This window comes from Coloeus monedula (assembly GCF_965178545.1).
Source record: "Coloeus monedula genome assembly, chromosome: 15".
Classification (NCBI taxonomy): domain Eukaryota; kingdom Metazoa; phylum Chordata; class Aves; order Passeriformes; family Corvidae; genus Coloeus; species Coloeus monedula.
This window is the reverse complement of record NC_138795.1, coordinates 14192718-14212079: the sequence shown is the minus strand read 5'-3', so window position 1 is coordinate 14212079 and position 19362 is coordinate 14192718. Positions and strand designations below refer to the sequence as shown.

The window sequence follows — 19362 nt, the reverse complement described above, 5'->3', positions numbered from 1 at the left end:
AAGACTCAGCTACTTCATTTTTTTGCTGAACACTACAAAAGTTGCTCATCGAACTGCAAATTATACTGGTACAAGCAATCTAAATTGCTATCAATAGCAGTATTAGAAAGAATCAAGTGACCACAACAGCACACTCCAAACATATTTTTTCTTGTGCACTTCAACCATGAAGGAACTCATTGACTATTATGACAAAAATTCCTCTGAGACAGACCAAGAGTGGGTGAAAATCTTGTGCCAGACCTTCCCAGTGTGAAGGGGGCCATATCCATGCCATGGTAAACACGGCCTCTTTTCTTTCCTCATGAAACAAGGAGATCCATGTGCTTCTCAGGGGCTGCACTTCACCTCTGGCCTTTTCCTAATGGAAAACTGATTTATTATTAGATCTCCTGGCACCACAGGACACCCACAAGTAAGAGAGCGCCACTGTCATGAAGACTGTGGTCAATTTTCAGAGTAACACTCGGAGAATCAATAAAGAATTCTGTCTCTGGAAAAGATCCTCCATAGTGAATCCTGGGTTTAGCCAAAAAAGCAAAGTCTCCAAACATGCTCAGTCAAGTACTATTGACATTTTTCTAGGAGTCACCCTAGGGAGATAATAAACTTGGATTCACAATGAAAGACATGGTTATCACTGACTTCTGAGATGTTATTCACACGTGTAAGTCAAAGTTAGATGACTCACTCCTAAAAATTTTTGCAAATTCAGGTCATATTTCCTCTTTTTCCCTTCTCCCATTTATTTCACATCTCATATCTAAGGTTTGAGAGCCCTCATTGAGCCTTCACTATTCTCTCTTGATGCCTACCTTCCCTATTTCTTTGACTGTCTTTTGTTCTCCCCAATCCAGCAGTTTCAGACATCTTTATTAAATAAATTATATTAATAAAGCTGTCAAACTGCTTGAACAGGGGTAATTCCTATGTTAATAAAACCCAGGAAAGGCATGTCTTTGACTTCACCTTCATATTTTTTAATTCTATTTTGTAGCAACAAATAAGGCACTCTAATCTTTATTTTTCTAAATTATTATTATGTTTTTGTGATGGATAAAGGCAATATATATTTTCCAGAAATACCAGAAAATTAGATGGAGACAAGACACATGGAATTAACTGAAGTGGAACTCTCCCTTGTGATTGATGGCTCGAAGTTTCACTAATCAGAGAAGCTCGTAAAATAATTTCTGATTAGTTAAGAATACATGCTACACAGACAACAGAAAGGGAAGGAAAAAACCAACAGTGGAAATATTAGCTAATACAAATAAAAATGGATTACTAATCTAAGTGCAAAGATTTTTTTGCTTTTTTCAGCTCACAATGTTATTCATGCCCCTAAGCAACTCACTTAATCTTTTTTCTCATGCACTTTGTCTGTAAAATGGGAATGAACCAACATAATTTATCCCACTGGCATAATATGTGAGTTAGAGTAAGACAAAAAAATAACAAAACCCAAACATCTCAATTATTTCAATAGGATTTGGTACATCAGAATGACACATATAATCTTAGCTTTTGTTCTCTTTGGGAAAAAAACTATGAATTACTTAAAATCGAGACATTTTTCACTCTTAAGCATTTCACCTCTGTCTTCTTCCATTTTATAACATTTTTAACTACATAAAGGATGAAGCAGAGGCATTTCAAGTTGTTTTTCTTAGACCTTAAATCTCGGGTAACTTCTCATTTACCAGCTTTCACCACAAATTAACATGCACATCAAGACAAGTTCATTATCATTTAGAGGCCTGTTAAATAGATGAAAAAAGAACTGCATCTTAAAGTGCCCTGGATTATCTACTGGTATTCAGTACTGAATAATTTTATAGTTCATAATAATCAGTTTGCTTTTCTTCCTTTCTAATCGAAAAGCTCTGAAAGTAAAAATTGTTTTCTCAGTAAGTAAATGCTCATTGTCAGAAAATACAATAACAGTTGCTTTCTGCAGGTAAGAATGATGTCTATATAAAATAAATAGAAAATGCAATTATATACATAAAACTATGGTATGAATATATATGACACTATTTAGAAGAATAAAATATTGCATTCTTATGGAAGAAATGAAGCCAAGCTCAGCACATGCATGTCCTCCTGACATGAAATTTCACTTCCCATTAGGAAAATGACATTTGCTTTAACACAGCCCCAACATCAGAAAACTGTAAAGTGAGAATTCAAATCCATGGGAAGTAGTGGTGGCCAAACACACCCAAAATCATTGTAATCAAGCATTAACGATGTCATAATGAAAATGCTAAAAAATAAAGTGACAGCTTTTTACTGAGAACTCAGATGTACCATGGCTGGTATATATGTATAATCAAGGGTTAATTATTAGAAGGAAAAAGAATTAAAATAGGCAGGGGGCCCTGCATCAGCATAGCACTTCAAGCTCCTGTCTCTCAGAGTTCAGTCACACACATGACAAATACAGACTGTGGGGGAAAAGGAAAATTTAGGTGGGGAAAGGTGACGCCACAAGCACAATTCCAAATCCATCCAGGGCTGTGCAAACACTGCCTGGTGTGCTCAGCACAGTCTGAGCAATGAATGAAGCACCACACACTGACTCTGCCTCCAATAAACTCAGGTACCCCGGTATACTTTTTTTTTGTATCTCAGTATAATATTGATTTAGATAAGAGCTCATTCCTAAAGTTCTAGTAATGCTCTCTCTTCTTGCTGCTTCTGCCCAGAGCTGGCACCGAAAAGCCCACAATGACATCTTTTTTTCTTTAGCCTCTTTCAGCACTATTCCTGACCAGCCTTGTTCATCTTCTCTTTATCTTGGTAACTCTCTTCCACATCAATCCTTACATCTCAAAATTTACTCTGCCTTTTCAACACAGAAGATACTGTCACTTCTACTAAATTCACTAGATTTATTTTTTTTTCTGTGATTTTACAAGTCTTTATTTACCAGTATCCTTCTACACAGCTTAGAAGTCTTTAAGAAAGGACCACTGAGATAAGAAAATCCAAAAAAAGGTGTAATTGAATAGTGAATATAGAGGGAAAAAAGGAAAAAAACCCCACAAATGCATTCAAAATATTTTGCCAAGATTCTTGCAAAGAATTCATTGAAAGAAAAAAAAAAAATAGAAAATTTGACAGACACACTCTACCACCTGCATATCCAAAAATATCTATGGATTTTAGCAGAAATATAAAACTTCAAGCATAACAGTCTCCTTGACAGTAAGACAAGAAGCCACTTTCCACAAGTGCCCTCTCTCCCCTCATCTGCATTTCAGATTATGCCGTATGTTAATTTACAACCTGGAGTCATAAGGAATTTAAGATAGTCCGTAGAAAAATGCTTATAAGTGGAACAGGAGGAAGTTAAATGATAAGAAATCACAGTGTGCCCTCTCATGCAACAGGGTCTACTTCTTCCTTTAGCTGCTCACCCTGCTAAAAGTTTTCTTTTGGTTCTTTCATGGGGAGGTTTGTGTCTGCCAAAGACCAAGTGCAGGACCAAACCACAGAACTCAGTTCTTGGAGCTGCTGACTACAGAAAAACACCTTTCAGTAAAAAGGCTGTAGGTAGTAAAGTTTGTGCAGAGATTTAGCACAACTTCACTCTCTGTCTTGAAAGATGAAGTGATAAAGGCCTCTGAAATGCATCATCTCTGTAAGACATTCCCTTACAAGAGCAAAAAATAAATGAAGCACTTTAGTCATCTTATTACATATGAACAAGATGAATTCAAGCCAAACAATTTGGCTTTTTTTTTCAGGAATATTGCAGAGCATTAAGCAAATTATACTGCTGGACTAAATGTAGTAAACATATGAGGTACAATACATCTTATTTTTTAAAAAGCATATTTGGTATTCACTGACGCTACCAAGAACATTGAGTCTGTTTCCCTGCTAAGTAGTCATACGACCTCCAGAGACATAGATTTTAATTTCTGTTTTGAAAACAGTACCATAAACGTGTCCAGGGGCTTAATTTATTCAATCGTTTGTGGAAATTTACTCTGCATCTCTGCAGCAGCATTTTTTGATATGCAAGCGTAACTCCTCTCTTGCAGCACGTTATTTCCACCACCTGAAGAGGATCTAAGGTAAATCTCCATCAGTTTGAGCCATTTATTGGTTTGTACATCCCTGGTGCAAACACAAGTAAACAAGTCTTTCCCATGCCTGGCAAATACACTAAGAACTGTATTTTCTCTATTATCTGGAATGGTCACTCCCTCTTCTTCTAAATAGAAAGGTTGCCCAGGGAAGCTGTGGTTCCCTTCCATGGAAATTTCTGAGGCCAGGTTGGATGGAGTATGAGCAACCTGGTCTGGTGGCAGGGGCTTGGAAGGAGATGGTTTTAATGCCCCCTCCAATCCAAACCATTCTATGAAAAGGATTATCAACTTCACCCGCTCCAACTATAAACAATAAGGATACAAAAAACCATGATGGTGGGGTAATTAAAATAATTTAAATTAAATTTAAATTAAATTCTAATTCAAAACCATATGATACAAAAAAAATCATAATTTTCAGGAAAAAAATTGAATCTAAATTAAATCTCTATTCTTCACTACTCCACAGTTGAGCAAATGGATACTTTAGATTAAATAACTGAATCAGTACTCTTAATCAATATTTTTATATCTTACAACACAATATTACAACTGTAAAAATCACCTCAACTTCAGGTTTCTTTATTCTCTCAAGTCGTTCTGTTTATTCCAAGTTCTTCCTTTGCCATCTTATTCTACAGGTCATCATCATGTTTTGAAATGCCAAAGTTTCTGTTATATAAACATCACATCTGTATGGTTAAGAGAATAAGTTGCCACACTTCTGAAACAGTTTTTCGTATACATTTCCTTAAACTGGATACTGAAATCCTCAGGAGTAAGAGAGATGCTGGAGAAAAACGAGATACATTCTATTCCATTATGCTTTTGCAAGTTGTAGATGTAATGAGAAAAGAGATCAACAAAAAATCCACTCTAAAACAATATTTCAGAGGAATTTTGTTAACAAGAACTGTTCTGCTAGTGTAGTGATGGCCACAAAAAACACCACACAGCAAACCCCCTGTGGGATAGATACACTGGGATCAAGGTGTAACATTGTTATGCTGTCAAAAAAATGAAGGAAGAAGATGAATTTAAGAGACTGAAATTAAGATGGAGGAGTCTGTCGTGCAATAACAGCTTATAAGAGTTACAAACCTGACAAACAAACGTGAAAAGCAAAGCTGACATATTTGATAACCACAAAGGCAGGTTATTCCAAATACACTCTCAATTACAGTCATTCTGCATTACACAAAAGGGAAAAACAAGTTCAGGGAAGTGCAGTATCACAATGCTCATCTCAGTTTCTACGTTGTCAGTCTTCCCCGCTCCTGCCTGGGCAAACACCTGTGGGAAGAGAAGGCAGTTTCCCCTCTTCCAGCAGTGCCTCACACTTCCCACCCCTGCCCCGAGACAGGAACACGGAACACGTCACAGCAGCTTCTTGTGCTCTGAAGCCAAACACCACCATGGAAGTTCAAGGTTTTCTTTGAGGGTGAATTCTAAAAATGCAGCTGAGCCTCACCTGTGTGGTACCATCTCTCAAAACCAACCAGCTGCAGGCAGTGGCCTCTTTCAAACAGACCTTAAACCAGCACCTCATTTGCGTGGCTTCGTGGCAGCTGCCCCAGAGCTGCCACGGCACAGTAACGAAAGCTTCATTACACTTTGTTAGTAGGAAAAACAAGCACAAAGGCTCATTTTACTTCAGAAATGGTAAAGAAACAGGCAAACACAGATGAGAGATTGTTGCACTGAGTCAATAAGAGAGACTCACATAACTGAAGTGCTGAAGACATCTAAACCCACAATCTGTTGTGTACACAGTGATTTCAGAGAGCAAATACCATTTCATTTTTCTGTGCTGTGTTCTGGTTGAATCGTCCACATTTGAACAATCCTAAATACAAGTGCAGGATTTTAGTCCATATATAATACCAGGTAATATATATTTCCAAGTCCCTCAAATTTAATGTTCTTTCATCTAATTAGACTTCTGCTGGATCTGTAGGCAGTCTTATAAACCACTTTAACCTTATTTTAATTTTTCATTATGAAAATTGTAAGTATTCATTAACTTTGGAAGACATTGGAAGACACAGCATTACAGCTGTGATATATCATTCCTCATATTATTAACCAGATACTTTATAAATTCAGTGCTTGAAGCACATACTGGTAATAATGCCTTATGAGTTTTATTTTTGTAAGAATTTAGAAACGAACTTAATAGGAGCACACACACAGTTGCCTAGTCATACACAAAATTTTATTTGCTGTAATGACTTTAATATTACTGTCAAAATATATTTGCAGCAAGTTTAGCAGACACAGTAGAAACTAAAACCCAACCCACCAAAAAGAGAAACTATGTGACGAATACTACTCTTTCTGCCTCTCTCTTTGGTAAGATTACCTAAGCAAGAATGAAGTCCACATAATCACTTTTTGTGTGGTAAACTTTTAGCACATTGTGAATAATTTTAGTCAAAGGTAATACTTCCCCCACAGAGACTAAGTACCATTTTAGCTTTTCTTCAATATCATTCAAATGCCTATCTTAGGGACCAAAAAACTTCAAAAGAAAATCAGATATTGCTATGAAATCAAATTGACTACCATCTATAAAAAGTTTTTTTGGTACTCTAACTACATAACGTGACATATTAATATTATATTTATAATATTTCATATGCCATATTAAACTGCCATCCTTAAAACACAGTACTCTACTGGAAGTAATTTTAAAAAGTGAGTATACAGTTCTAGACCAGCTACCACAGAGTGGCCATTTGCTTGAAGAAATAACATTTATGCAATTTGTCCTACATGATGGTCTTTTTTTTTTTTTTTTTAATTATCTGACTAACATTGCTTCTGGCTTAAGTAGCAAAACCTAAAATACTGATAATTTTTACTTCAATATTTAAACAAATTGAGTTGATTAATGTATTTGAGAAGACAAAGTTATACTGAACTGACTCATCCTGCAAGTGAGCCTTTACCATTTCATATAATCAAATATGATTATGCATATCAGTTTCATAATCAAAATTTCAACTTGTTTCCACAGACAGCAGGCAACTTGCTCACTTCTAGGTAAAAACTGACCACCTGCTATTTTATGTTTTTCATGTGGAACAGTGGAAAAAATACAGTTGAACTAGCTGTTCAAATTGCCTTAACGTTAGACATTTCTTTCTATTCTACAAGTGCTGGTGGAACTGCCAAACCAAAACCCCTCAGCTGCAGTGCTCAGTGTCAACCCATTGTACAGGAAAATTTCCACGAGGTTTAGGTGACATATGAATATATTGGAATAACATGCCAAGAGAAGAAACACGGCAAACAGCAACTACCAAGATTCCAAACTTAAGAGTGGATAAATGAGGTGATAAGGAAAGGAGGAATATGAGAGTGATGGACACGTACCTAAAGGATGTCTAACAATACTAGGATTGGCAAGGCATACCTGGGCTCAGAACTTGGATAGAAAGAGCAATGCTAAGAATAAAACAGATAGATATTGGGAAGATCTTCCAAGCAATTTTTTTTTTTAAGAGGAAGAATCTTCCGTAGCAATCAACAGAAGACCAAGACTTGACATTCAGAATTACACTGGACAAACTACACTGAAGAGACGTTTCAGCATTGATGATCAAACTGTTCTTCTCTTGCAATCTACTTCAAACAAGTATCTTTGTTAAAGTAGTGATTGTCATAAGGAACACACTTGACTGTCATCAGGAAAACAGAGCTCAGCAGTATCATCAAAAGCAACTGTAGCTGCCCATAAGCAAGACAACGGGAACTGCCTTCACTGCTCTGTCAAGAACAGTTTCAAGTGTTAAATTCAGTTGTAACATCCAGGTTTTAACTAAAGTTTAGAAAACAGTATAGGTCTTAAGTACTGTATTTCCCAAAACATTTCTTTATGTGAGTGATTTATTTCTCTAATTTCTGGACTGGCTTAAATGCAGCTAAAATGAAATCTCTTTACTTTTCACTGAATTATGAAGAAACAGCCAACTGGTTTTTTGAGCTTTCTGCATCCTTTTTAACTAGATTCTACCACACACACAAACATCTGAGCCCCACTCCACCTCACACATTAGCAGTAGCGTTCCTCAGAGAGGCTTTTCTCCAAACAGTTTTAAAAAGGTATCTTTTCATTCTGAATTAAACAGGAGGTAGGGATTGCCACCAGTGCAGGAGCAGAAATCACAAACAGCTATAACCCAACTATTCTAAGGAAATGTAAGCAAGTAATCACAAATAAAACTGCTTACATTCATGCAACTTGTTTGGCAACAGCAGCATAGCATAAGGAAAGCTGCTACAATTCATAACAGCATCTTGTAATAAAACAGCTTTATGCATCCCTCTCAAACTGTTTAGTGCTCAAATCTCATCAGATGGCTGAGTAAGCATTACACTTCGGGACAGTAAATCTCTGTTTCCAATATGGTCTACATTCACAGACATGTACTTTTGCACTCACTGTAAGTCACTTCCAGCTAAGCACTCATATGGAAAAAAAAAAAAGGCAATATATAAAGATATCTGCATGCTATTTTGTCTAATCAGCTATCTGGACTCTGAAACCATTTCAGAACCTTAAAGGATCAATCAGCACCTCAACAGGAACTGACTGCTACCAGCAAAAGCTAATTTGAAGTTGGATGTAAAAACATGAAATAGTGTTTATACAAGTCACTGTCTCTTCAACCTGTCTTTATCCACACCACTGGGGCATACAGGGTATTGCTGTGGCATATTTTGTTTCCATTAGAGATAAACTAAAAGGTAGGAAAGGGCTTAGAAACAACCACTAAGTCAAAATTCATGACAGAAGATGACATTATACAGGCAGATGCTTGAAGAGCTCTACTTAGATTGACAGTTCACAGAACAGACTTAACTGCAGCATCTAATTAAATCTGTACAGAAAAACACTGGGTATCATGGGTGTTTCAAGAACACAGAAAAGGGCATCACCAGATCTAATGGCTAGAAACCGAAGCCAGTTTCCAAAACCCAGAGAGAAGCTGGCATCTGCTTTTAACATGAAGGCTGAATTCTCACAGTCACTGCCAATCAGTGGAAATCATAGATTTTCTGTCTATTGATGTTTCCAGAACTTCAGAATATGCTTAATTCAAGGACAGATTACTGGGATCAATGCAGAAATAATCTGATGAAAGTTAATGAGCAACTCCATAGAAGGCCAAAACTGGTAGATCCTCTGACCTGGCACTCTGAATCCGGAGACAAATAATATAAAACAAAAAGAACAAATGCTGGGCCCTGCTTACCCAATTATACTTCCTTATAATTTTGTTTTTCTACTGATTTATAGGCTTTAAATGAATTGGTCATCAGCACTTTGACTCAATTTCAAAACCCTTTTGGTTCTCGAAGGAAGATAATGACTTTTTGGGTGGTGTTTTTGTTTGTTTGAAAGTTTCCATATGTTTTTCTTACTGTGTGAAGTGTGTGCATTTGGGTCCAGCTATAGTATTTTAAAAGCTTCTAAAAATCACAAAATCCATTGAAGGTATTAGGAGAACAAACAGGGAGGACAGAGCAAGTATAAACACAGCAATCATCACCACAGATCAACCAGCTGTCCACTGAGTCTAAAATTTAGTCCATAGTAGTAAGACATTTCAAAAGAACATGGGGGGAAAAAAATAAAGCACAAAAGACAATTACAGAGTAAACAAAAACACACCTTAAACCTGTCCCCAAGGCATTTGAACTGAAAACTGACTTGTGCATTGGAGCAGTGCATACCCTCTGGTGCTTAACCCATCTTCCCCACACTCCACTAAAATACAAGTATCTAATCCTTTCCTTATTTTTTCTGAAGATGCAGACCTTAAAAACATGTGGCACTGGAGAGTTCAACAATGTATAATCCAAAATAAATGCTGTTGTCAGTTAAATATTTGCTGAACTCCGTTTTATTTAAATAGTTCTTTCTTCCTGTATTATGAGAAAAGAGGAGGAGAAGGAAAATGGCCTAATGTCTCTTTCCCAAAAAACAAGCTTTAGAGGGGCTCCCAAGTTCACAGAAACAAAATGATATTCACTAATGGAAATTCAGGACTACATCTAAAGAATAATTTTCTAGATCATGCCTTGGATGCAGGGACAGAGATGCCCAATTCAAATCCAAATCAAATGTAAAAGCTTTTTAAATCCGACATTTCAGTGTTAATAGATGGATTAGAAAAGCATCTAAGTATCTTCCAGTTTGAGAACACTTACAACTAATCAGCCTCCCTTCCAAACACTTCTTGCTGGAAACCAGATCCTAAAAAATATCCGTTGAACTGCAGATCCTTTTGAAGAAATGAAGACGTAGACAGTGGAAAAAATTTACACAATTTGCTCAATGTTAGCCATTTTCATTATTAGAATTAACCAAGAATTATTTTCATTTTAAATACCTTTTCTTAAAAATAAAATTATTATGTCATCTCCATGGAGTACATTATTTCCCTTTACAGTAGATTTTAATATGAGAAAGAGCATCCACAGATGTGTGTAAATATTACAAACTTCTTAGAAGAGTGTGTGCACATGTGTGTATGAGAAAATGGAGAAGGGTTTATAGGATCAAAAATTATCATTTTCAGGATCCAAAGTCTTAGAATCCTATTACATAGCAGAGTAAAGGGATGAGGGGAAAAAAATACACAAAAAAAAGGTTTTGTTCAACATTCAGTCAGGCCCCAGCACTACAAGACGAGCAAACAGGACTTTAGTTGAAGCACGGGATCTTTTTGCTTGATAGAAATTTGAAACTATGAAGTATAGAAAGCATAATTTGTATTAATTTTGAAGTTCTTCTGAAAAGGTATTTGCATGAAAATGGTTACTAAGCCTATTTTAGAGTAGACCTGAGGTTTTTTAAATTTTCTTTTATTCAGTCTGTGCTTACTACATGTTGATAACACCTACTTTTTAGACGTTATCCTTTTATACGTAGTTTACATAATGTGCATGTAACTTTGAAAATGGTTAAAAGAAAAAGAACCTAGTTTAACTTAATCATCAACTAATGAGGAGTCCAGCAGACAAGCAGTAAAAATAGAAGTTCTTTTTGAAAGCTAAATAAAGGAGCAAAAAAGGAACTAAAAGGACCATAAATCTATATATACTTATATATTAGCATCAGAAATCCCTTCATTCTGAGTCTCTAATTTAAACTGTAAATAAATGCTGATTTTTAATAATGATCAGTTGAGAGAAATTGCCAAGAATAAAAAGTTATTCCCTGAGAGAAACTGTGGGTACAGAGAATTCACATATTATGTCTAGCTGTTGTTTATTCTACAGATACATATTAATATTAGAATAGTGCTGTGTTTGCCAGCACTGTTGTTATTAATTATTACTGGAGTCCTCTGTCAGCATCACGGCTCCCTAACTGGTCCAGCAGGTGAAAAGAGATGAAGATGAACCTTTGTTCAGCAAGTCTGTGTCAGGCACTCTGACTCAATGGTCAGTCCAGATGGTCTGAGCACCCAACCACGCCCAGCAAAGTCACAATGGATGAAGATATAAAGTGCTAAAATGGCAAAAAATAGGATGGAAGGGGAATAAAAGGGAAGTGAGAAGGAAGAGATTATCAGAACTGATTTAAACTAGCATTTGCAAACCAAAGAGCTTGTTGCTCAAAAGAAAAAAAAAAAAAAAAATCAAAACAACACACGCCCCCAAACATTACAAACCAACCCCAAAAAAATAACAAAATCCACAGACAGAATACGAAGAGAAAACAATTTATGCATATTTAAATAGAAGTACCCAAAAGATTGAAAGTCAATCCCATGATGTTTCCCTGAAAATCCACTTCTAAAGAGACTTCCTTCTGGTTTTTATTGTGACTCAGATCTAATATACACAAAGTTTTGGTTTAATTCCTGTTTATCAGAGCATCTTGCTATTACAGCTCAAAAGGGCACTTGACTGATATTAGAGTATAAATCAGAGGAGGAATGTTAGGTTTGGGTTCAACTTTCTTACCTTTTCCTTTCCTAAAAGCATACTTACAGAAGACTGCTGTAAAGGTTTGTACTTTTATTTATTTGCTAGTCTAGTAATGCTGCTACTTATTAACAACTTCACCACAGATGAGAGCACAGATGAAAAGTGCTTTCATGTTTTTAAATCACTTAACAATAAGAACCTTATCATCTTTTATGACTTGGGGAGGGAGAGGGTAAGGGAAGGAAGTTTTATTCAGCATCTTTATTAAATAAGGTACACAAATTATAATTTTTTTATTTCTCAATAAGACTGTGCTTTCTAGATAGGAGAAATAGAAGGCAGTTGTCTCACCCTAATAAATATTTTACACTGGGATGGAGTTTCTCTTAGGTTACCATTAAAACCAAAGTAAGCCTTGATTCAAGAGAAGTGAGTATATGTCCTGGCTATAACAGGAAAGTTGCCTTGAGGCCTTTTCTCACACAAGCTACCCTACATCTGATTCCATGCTAAGGGCTTCCTCCTTAAGCTTCTCCAATTTCCTTTGATTATGTAACCGTACAGCTATAACGAAAATCAACAGATTGCAGAATGCCACTCAAAAACCTTGCACGACAAAGGAAAACTAAGAATGTGCTCTCACTCCAGACAGAATACAAGAAAAAGTCTTATTTAATGTCTTTAATCCAAATCTATGTATCAAAACATTTCATTTTCAAAAGGTCACAGGTTCTGGAAAGAAGTATTAGAACTGTAATTTCCAAAACTCAGCTGAATTTGGAAGGGATACATTAATTTTAACCGAAGAGTTGAGGATGACTCAGGTTTGACGACAGGATGATCAAAGACCTCATCTTGGTGTTATTGGAAATATGAGCAGTGAGAGCAAGTCTGGTCAGCCCAAGCACCTGTAAGAGTGGCTGTAGCCTCTAAGTAGCAGCCTATCAGTCACTGTGAACAGTTAAAACCTTGTTTTAGGTCTGAACAACCTTCATCCCTCTAAGGAAAATAAGAAAGCAACACAGCAAGAACTGTTTCAGACTTCTGAGCTCTGAATATGGTTTTTTTTTAATTAGTATTTCACTGATAAAGCTTGATAAGCAAAAACAGAATGAGTGCAACTTTGTCTTAACAGATTTCCAAACCCGGAAATGTGCCACCAGGAGTAGCTCAAAACAACTGTGTGAGCAGTTGCAGTGCCATGGTAAAACCAAATACTTTGCAGTAAGTCAAAAGTATTTAGCTTTTCTAATAGAAGAGACAAAATACTGAGGAAAATATCTACAATTCCTTAAAAAAAAAGTCAAGTTTTTTATTAATAGAAGAACAAAAAGCCTCTAAAGACTATTTATTTTAAGCATGTTTATTTCCTACAGAATTGAATCCCATCCTAACACCCAGTCAAAGTTAGAATAAATTTAAGGGTATAAATTACTAGATGTCTGCAGCTGGAAACTGCATGCATGAGATGTAACAAACAGAACTTCCTACTATATGAATCACATTTTTATCCATCTAATGTTAATATAGAAAGTGAGAACAGCTACCAAATCTTAATCTGGATCTACTTGTCACATTATCTCAAATTTCATGCCGGTAAAACTGTTCAATCAGAAAAATATCCAGCTTTCAAATGCAAAGAATCATCATACCAACTTATTTTCTAAAAAAATTGCTTTCTAAACTTAACTTAAAAACAGGAAAATAAGGAGTTGCTGCTCATTATCTAACAAAAAAATTACTTTGGCTTTCTAAAATAAACACTATTTATTTAGACACAACACCACAGACTAGTAGGGGAAAAAATAACAATAAAAAAAAAAATCTGAGTGTTTCAATTCAGTTACCAACAATTTGCATTCCCCTTCATAAAGAGGGCAGATAAGAACACATTAAGAGCAGGGGGAGGATGAACAGTTGTCAAATCAGTAATCAAGAGAAAAAGACCATTATGAAATGCTGAATAATGACCTGCAAACTAAAATGAGGCACTTGAGCTGAAGCATCAATCATCCTGATAGGGAAAAGTAATATTTAGATGACTCCTGTACAGTAAAGCAGAACAAACTGCAGTGAAAATGGCTCCAGTAGCTCAGAGGTTCGAGGTGCACTTTGATGCTTTATCACAGGTAAACACCTCTAAGCAAAGAAAGATCCTCCAAGAACAGAGATTACCCCAGAAAACAGAACTGGGTGTTTGACAGACAAGCACAATGCAAACACTCCCACATGTCTGCACACAAATGTCAGAGAAACGAGGGATTAGACAAGGGGTTAATTATCAACATTAATTATTAGACAGTTTGATTTAAAGGTGAAGAGAGACACTGACTGCTGTCAGAATGTTTTAAACAAGATGTATGACAGGGTATCAGGTATAAGGAATGACCTTCCATTGAATGATTTCCACAAGTGAGATAACTTCCCATTCCCTGAGTTACAACATCAGAAATGTGTAGCAGAGAACTATCACATGCTGTCAACAAGCACATACACAAACCAGTAGAGTTTCTGCATTTAAATTATGTACCAGATTTACCTTCCATTGAGAGGGGCACAAAACCTATACATTTATCCCTCAAGCCTGCCTGTATCTTACCTGGTATGAACCATACCTGATTCTCAACTGACACTAAACCAAGGCTTTTAATTCAAATGCCGTTATCTAATTGTTGATTGAATGCCAATTTAATCTGGCTATTTGGACAGGTAAACCAGATGATTAAACACAGCTCCTATGAAGCAATGTTCACTAATGGTTTCAGCAGAGAGGCTTACAATTTATTGAGACAAGCACAGACCTGAATGAGAATAAACCTATGTGTGTATAGTGGACATTTACAGGTTTTTCAACTAAAAACACTTACATTTTTAATTCATTAATCCATTGGACCTAGCAAGAACCATGTTATAAAAAAAGAGATTGCTTACTCCTCTTGCTTACAAGTTTACAAAGGCAGGTTATTTCAAATATTAGTTCTAGGCCTCAATGCTGCGATAATGTATTACAGCCAATTACAAAAGAAATCAGATGGGTTTCCTCCTTTCAGTTTTTATAAGGTCAAGGGTAAGCAATATGGGTAAGCAGTGACAAAATGAAGTAAAAGGAACCAGCACTCCCAGTCCCACAGTTCAATTCCACAGCATTTAAGAACAGAAAAGGAATTCCAAGGCCCATGATGAATAATGAATGTATGTTGGCTATAGGGGGTTTTTACTATAACAGTGTTTTAGTTGTTTTTTTCAGTACAGATACTGTGTTAAAGAGAGTCACATTTAGGTGAAAATGCCATTCTCATTCCCAAAATTAACCTAGGAAACAGAATACCAAGTTAGCACATTGGCTAACCCCAAGATTTGTGCAAAAGACACACTCTGGTTAAGGGTCATGGCACTTGTGTCTATCAGACATTTTGATCAGTGAATCTCGGTTTGCCTCATTTACAAATTGTGAATTTCAAAAGTACCAGAACTCTGAGAAAAGAAAGAACTTTCTAATTTAGCACAAAGCAGTGGAAATAATGGTAAGATAATATCCATTCTCCTACAGTTCTTTCATTAAAACTCCTTGTAACAGTGAGATGCTTTAACAAGGAACAGAGACTGTCTACCGAGGATTACCATAAAAGAAACCAGTTCTGACTTTAAACATACCTTGTCTTGGAAACTCATCTGACTCCCTGTGCACCAGGTCAGACACTCGATTTCCGTAGTGCATCCTGGTGTCATGATCATATGCCTTCAGTGTCTCACTGGAGCTGTAGGATTTCTGAGTGGGCACTCTGCAGTCCTCGCTGTCCAGCGAGGAACTCGTGTAGCGACACTCCTTCCCACAGCGGCCCCTGGTCAGAGAGCGGTGCCGTCTGTCCTTTATATCCATTATTCTGAGCCAGGAACAGTGGTTCCAGAAAAGCCACTCTTCTATTTGGGGTCAGTCACTGGCACCTAAAACCACGAAAGGATAACAAAACAGTAAGTAATGCTGCCACTACATTTTGTTTTATTCTACTTCCCCTGACTTGTCCTTGAAGAACAATGTGGCACAGATAGAGAAGAAAGGGAAGACCCACATGATGCATCCTCTAGAAATTGAAATAATTGACCTGAATCAGTGGGGAGAAAAAAATTGAATGCAGTAAGATAATTGCATTCTATCTAAATTATTGTATCATCAAAGAGTTTAAAAAATAATGATAAAACAAAAACACTGTCATCTTTTGATTTCTGAATGAACTCTGGTAACAACACAGAACTGACAGAATGATATTTGTCTCTGTTATGCAACAGAAGGAAAGTAGACTCAAACCAGCTTTAATTATTTTCATTCTTCCTGCAGGAGGGCTTGCAATTAAGACTGAAGCATGCAAGAGAGCTCCATAGAGGAGATTATTCCTATTCAGCGTTAATGCATTACAAAGCTGTACATTATCCTTTAACAACGTGTTCACAAGCAGCAGCAAGGTTAACATAATCCAAGGCTCTGCTCTGAAGGTGGACCAGGTGTCTCCAGAGGTCCAACCCAACCCTGACATTCCTGCATGGCCATGAGTGCCTGAGCACACTCTGGGGATTGGCTGCTCTTGTGCACCCCAGAATGTGACTGAATGAGCTTCTTCACAACCCCTCAAGATGGCCACTTTATGCAACTCAGCACTTGGAGCTCTTGAAAACTGTCTAAATCTCTTCTTGTTCACTGGACCAGAAAGAGAGTTTCTTACAGTGTGCTTAATTAGGACACCCTTCCTGTGGCACACAGACATTAATATATGCATCGTTAGCATGCATAAACTGCAAAATGAAAGATACTGTAGAAAGGAAGAAATACAGTAAGCACAAACACCCACAAACACCAAACAGTAACCACTGGGGTACTAATTATTTTCAGTTGGTATTAGTATGTATGTCTTTCTCTCATGGCATACTATGCCCAGGTCTGTGCTAATCCTGAGAAATCCTCATGACAAATTTTTTTGCTGGAAATTAAATCTTCCCACATAGAAAAATACTCAGATTTGCTAACAAGCAAAAACTGGAACAAAACATCCTGCTTTTCTATACGTGGCTAAGGAGGTGAAGGAACGGTTTGGGTGAATTTAGCTGAGATGGTTGAAGACCTTTTCCTTGCCCTGTCCCTTCTCAGTCCAGGTTCCCTCTCCCAAGCCCACCCAACAGAATGTGCCCAGGCCAGAAGCTTTGCTTAAACCACCAAAGCATTTCAGCAGTGATTCCTTGTGCCATCTCTGCCACCAAAGGAACAAACTGCAGCAAAAGATGATAAAACATGCAGAAGGCAGCCGAGCCTTTCATTGTGGTACTTGTTTGCACCTGCAGGAGAAGAGGTCACAGCACTGGCATAAGTATTGGCTAAATCAATGCTCTTTGAAACAGATTATGGCCCTAAGAGAGAATAAATGTACTTGGCCAGAGGAGCTGGTGACCTAGAGAAAAGGTTTCTTGGCTTCATTTAGATTTGACATTTAGCCTTGTTGTGGTTTTTGGTTTTTTGGGCTATTTTTTCTTTCTGTATGTTAAAGAAGAAAGTTAGGTAACCACGAGAAACAGCTGCTTTAAGCCACCCACAGGTACTCTGCATTCTGTGAGGAATAAGAACTGTAAACATGCTTACTTTTTTCTTCTTTTTCATTTATTTTTAACATTTCAGAGGGGAAAAAAAGTCACAAAACAACACATACAGAAAAGCCAAAACAAAAGCAGAGACATTTGGCACTTCAAACTGTCAAGGTTCGTTTTATAACTTCAGATTAAAGAGAAAGAAATATTCAACACACATTCCTGTTTCTCATCTCTCTGAACATATAGTGGCTATGCTGACTCCTTTATATCTGAATGTTTCACTTCAATTCTTTGGTCCTGTGATATTTATTGAACTGGAAAGCACGTTAACTGTAAAGTATATTAACACTGGTGGCACAAACAGTTTCTTGAAGTTTCAGGAGACACACAATCATTTAGATTAACAATGCCTGGCTCTTTAATCCCATTTTAAAACTCTCTCATCAAATTTAGATATCAATATATCACAATTATAAACACAGAAACAGATAAATGCACAACAGCATTGAGCAAAACCTGCCAGTTACTCTCTTGGAGTCCTCATGCTGCTATTCAGCACAAAGCCTGTTATTCCATATGAATTCCATATTGTCTGTCAGTTCAGACAAACAAACAGCTTTTTGTTTTTATGACTGCTAAACTTAAAGCTGTCTGGCCTGATTTCTATTGTTCCTGAAAGAACATTTAATTCCTTGTTACTGTAGTTAAAAGAAGGATTTGCTGTGACTGAGATAAAACTTCTGAGTATACCCAGGACATTAGCTTCTTAAAGCATCTTCTCAGACAGACAAGAGTTTTTGAAATTGTTCCCTCAATAACCATTCTTTTGTAGAGTTTTGTGCAATTCCCCTACAAATACTAAAATAAAAGGAAATGGTAAGACAGTGTTTCACTGCTGATCATGCCTGGAAATATTCCTCAGTCATCTGCATGTGCAGAACGTGAGGCACAATGTCTGCACTACAGAAACTCTGGCTAACACAAGAAAATAAATGTAGAAATGTCCCAAGATCTTTACTTTGATCTTTCATAAGGAAAACCTTGTTACAAGAATCAGACATCAGAATAATTTGGTGAATAACTTGATTTTTATAAACCAGACTATTAAAAATTTCTTGAACTCTTGAACTAATTTTAGTAGGTCCTTAAAATGCTTTAGATAAAATGATAACATTTTTACTAGAATTGTTGTTCAATGTCATGTTCACATATTAGAGTAGTTTTAATTTGTGTTTTCCTTATTTTTCCATTGCTTGAGGACGAATCCCAAGCATCTGAAACTAAATACATCTACCTAAACACAATGAAATATTCTCAGAGATTCTTCTGTCCTCCTCACCTGTGCTTTGGGGATTTCTATGAACTCAAAGCAGCCAGGCAAAAACCAGTTCCAGAGCATCATGCCCAAACCATTTTTGAAATTTAGACAACAGTATCACCATACATGGCTTAAAACACAGTTAATTAAGCTGTGAAATACTCCTAGAAAATCTGTTTCACTTTTTTTTCATGCTTATCTTAAATAGATGAAACATGGATCCAATTCAGTGCTAAGCACCTTCCCTGTCAGATAGTGAAATCTTTATGTAATGTATTCCTGGAAAGGCAAGGTGTGATAGCTTTGCTTAGAGAATAATGGTGAGATGCAATTTGAGTTCAGAACTCCTGATACTCTTTGACTTGCCTGTCCCAAGAGCACTCTGTGAACAGTTTATTTTGAGTAATTGACCTAAATCAT

General features: G+C 36.6%; 1 protein-coding gene across 4 annotated transcripts in view; it reads right to left on the bottom strand.

The window, feature by feature from the left end:
- The window catches only part of TENM2 (teneurin transmembrane protein 2), a gene marked incomplete at both ends in the record, with an annotated part of 482831 nt that extends 466901 nt beyond the window's left edge, over window positions 1-15930 (bottom strand). For all 4 annotated transcript variants that reach the window (XM_082291373.1, XM_082291374.1, XM_082291375.1 and 1 more), the window contains one exon: window positions 15705-15930. In XM_082291373.1, coding sequence (XP_082147499.1) covers window positions 15705-15930 — 226 coding nt within the window. The remainder of the gene's footprint in view (window positions 1-15704) is intronic.
- Window positions 15931-19362: the final 3432 nt, after the last annotated feature.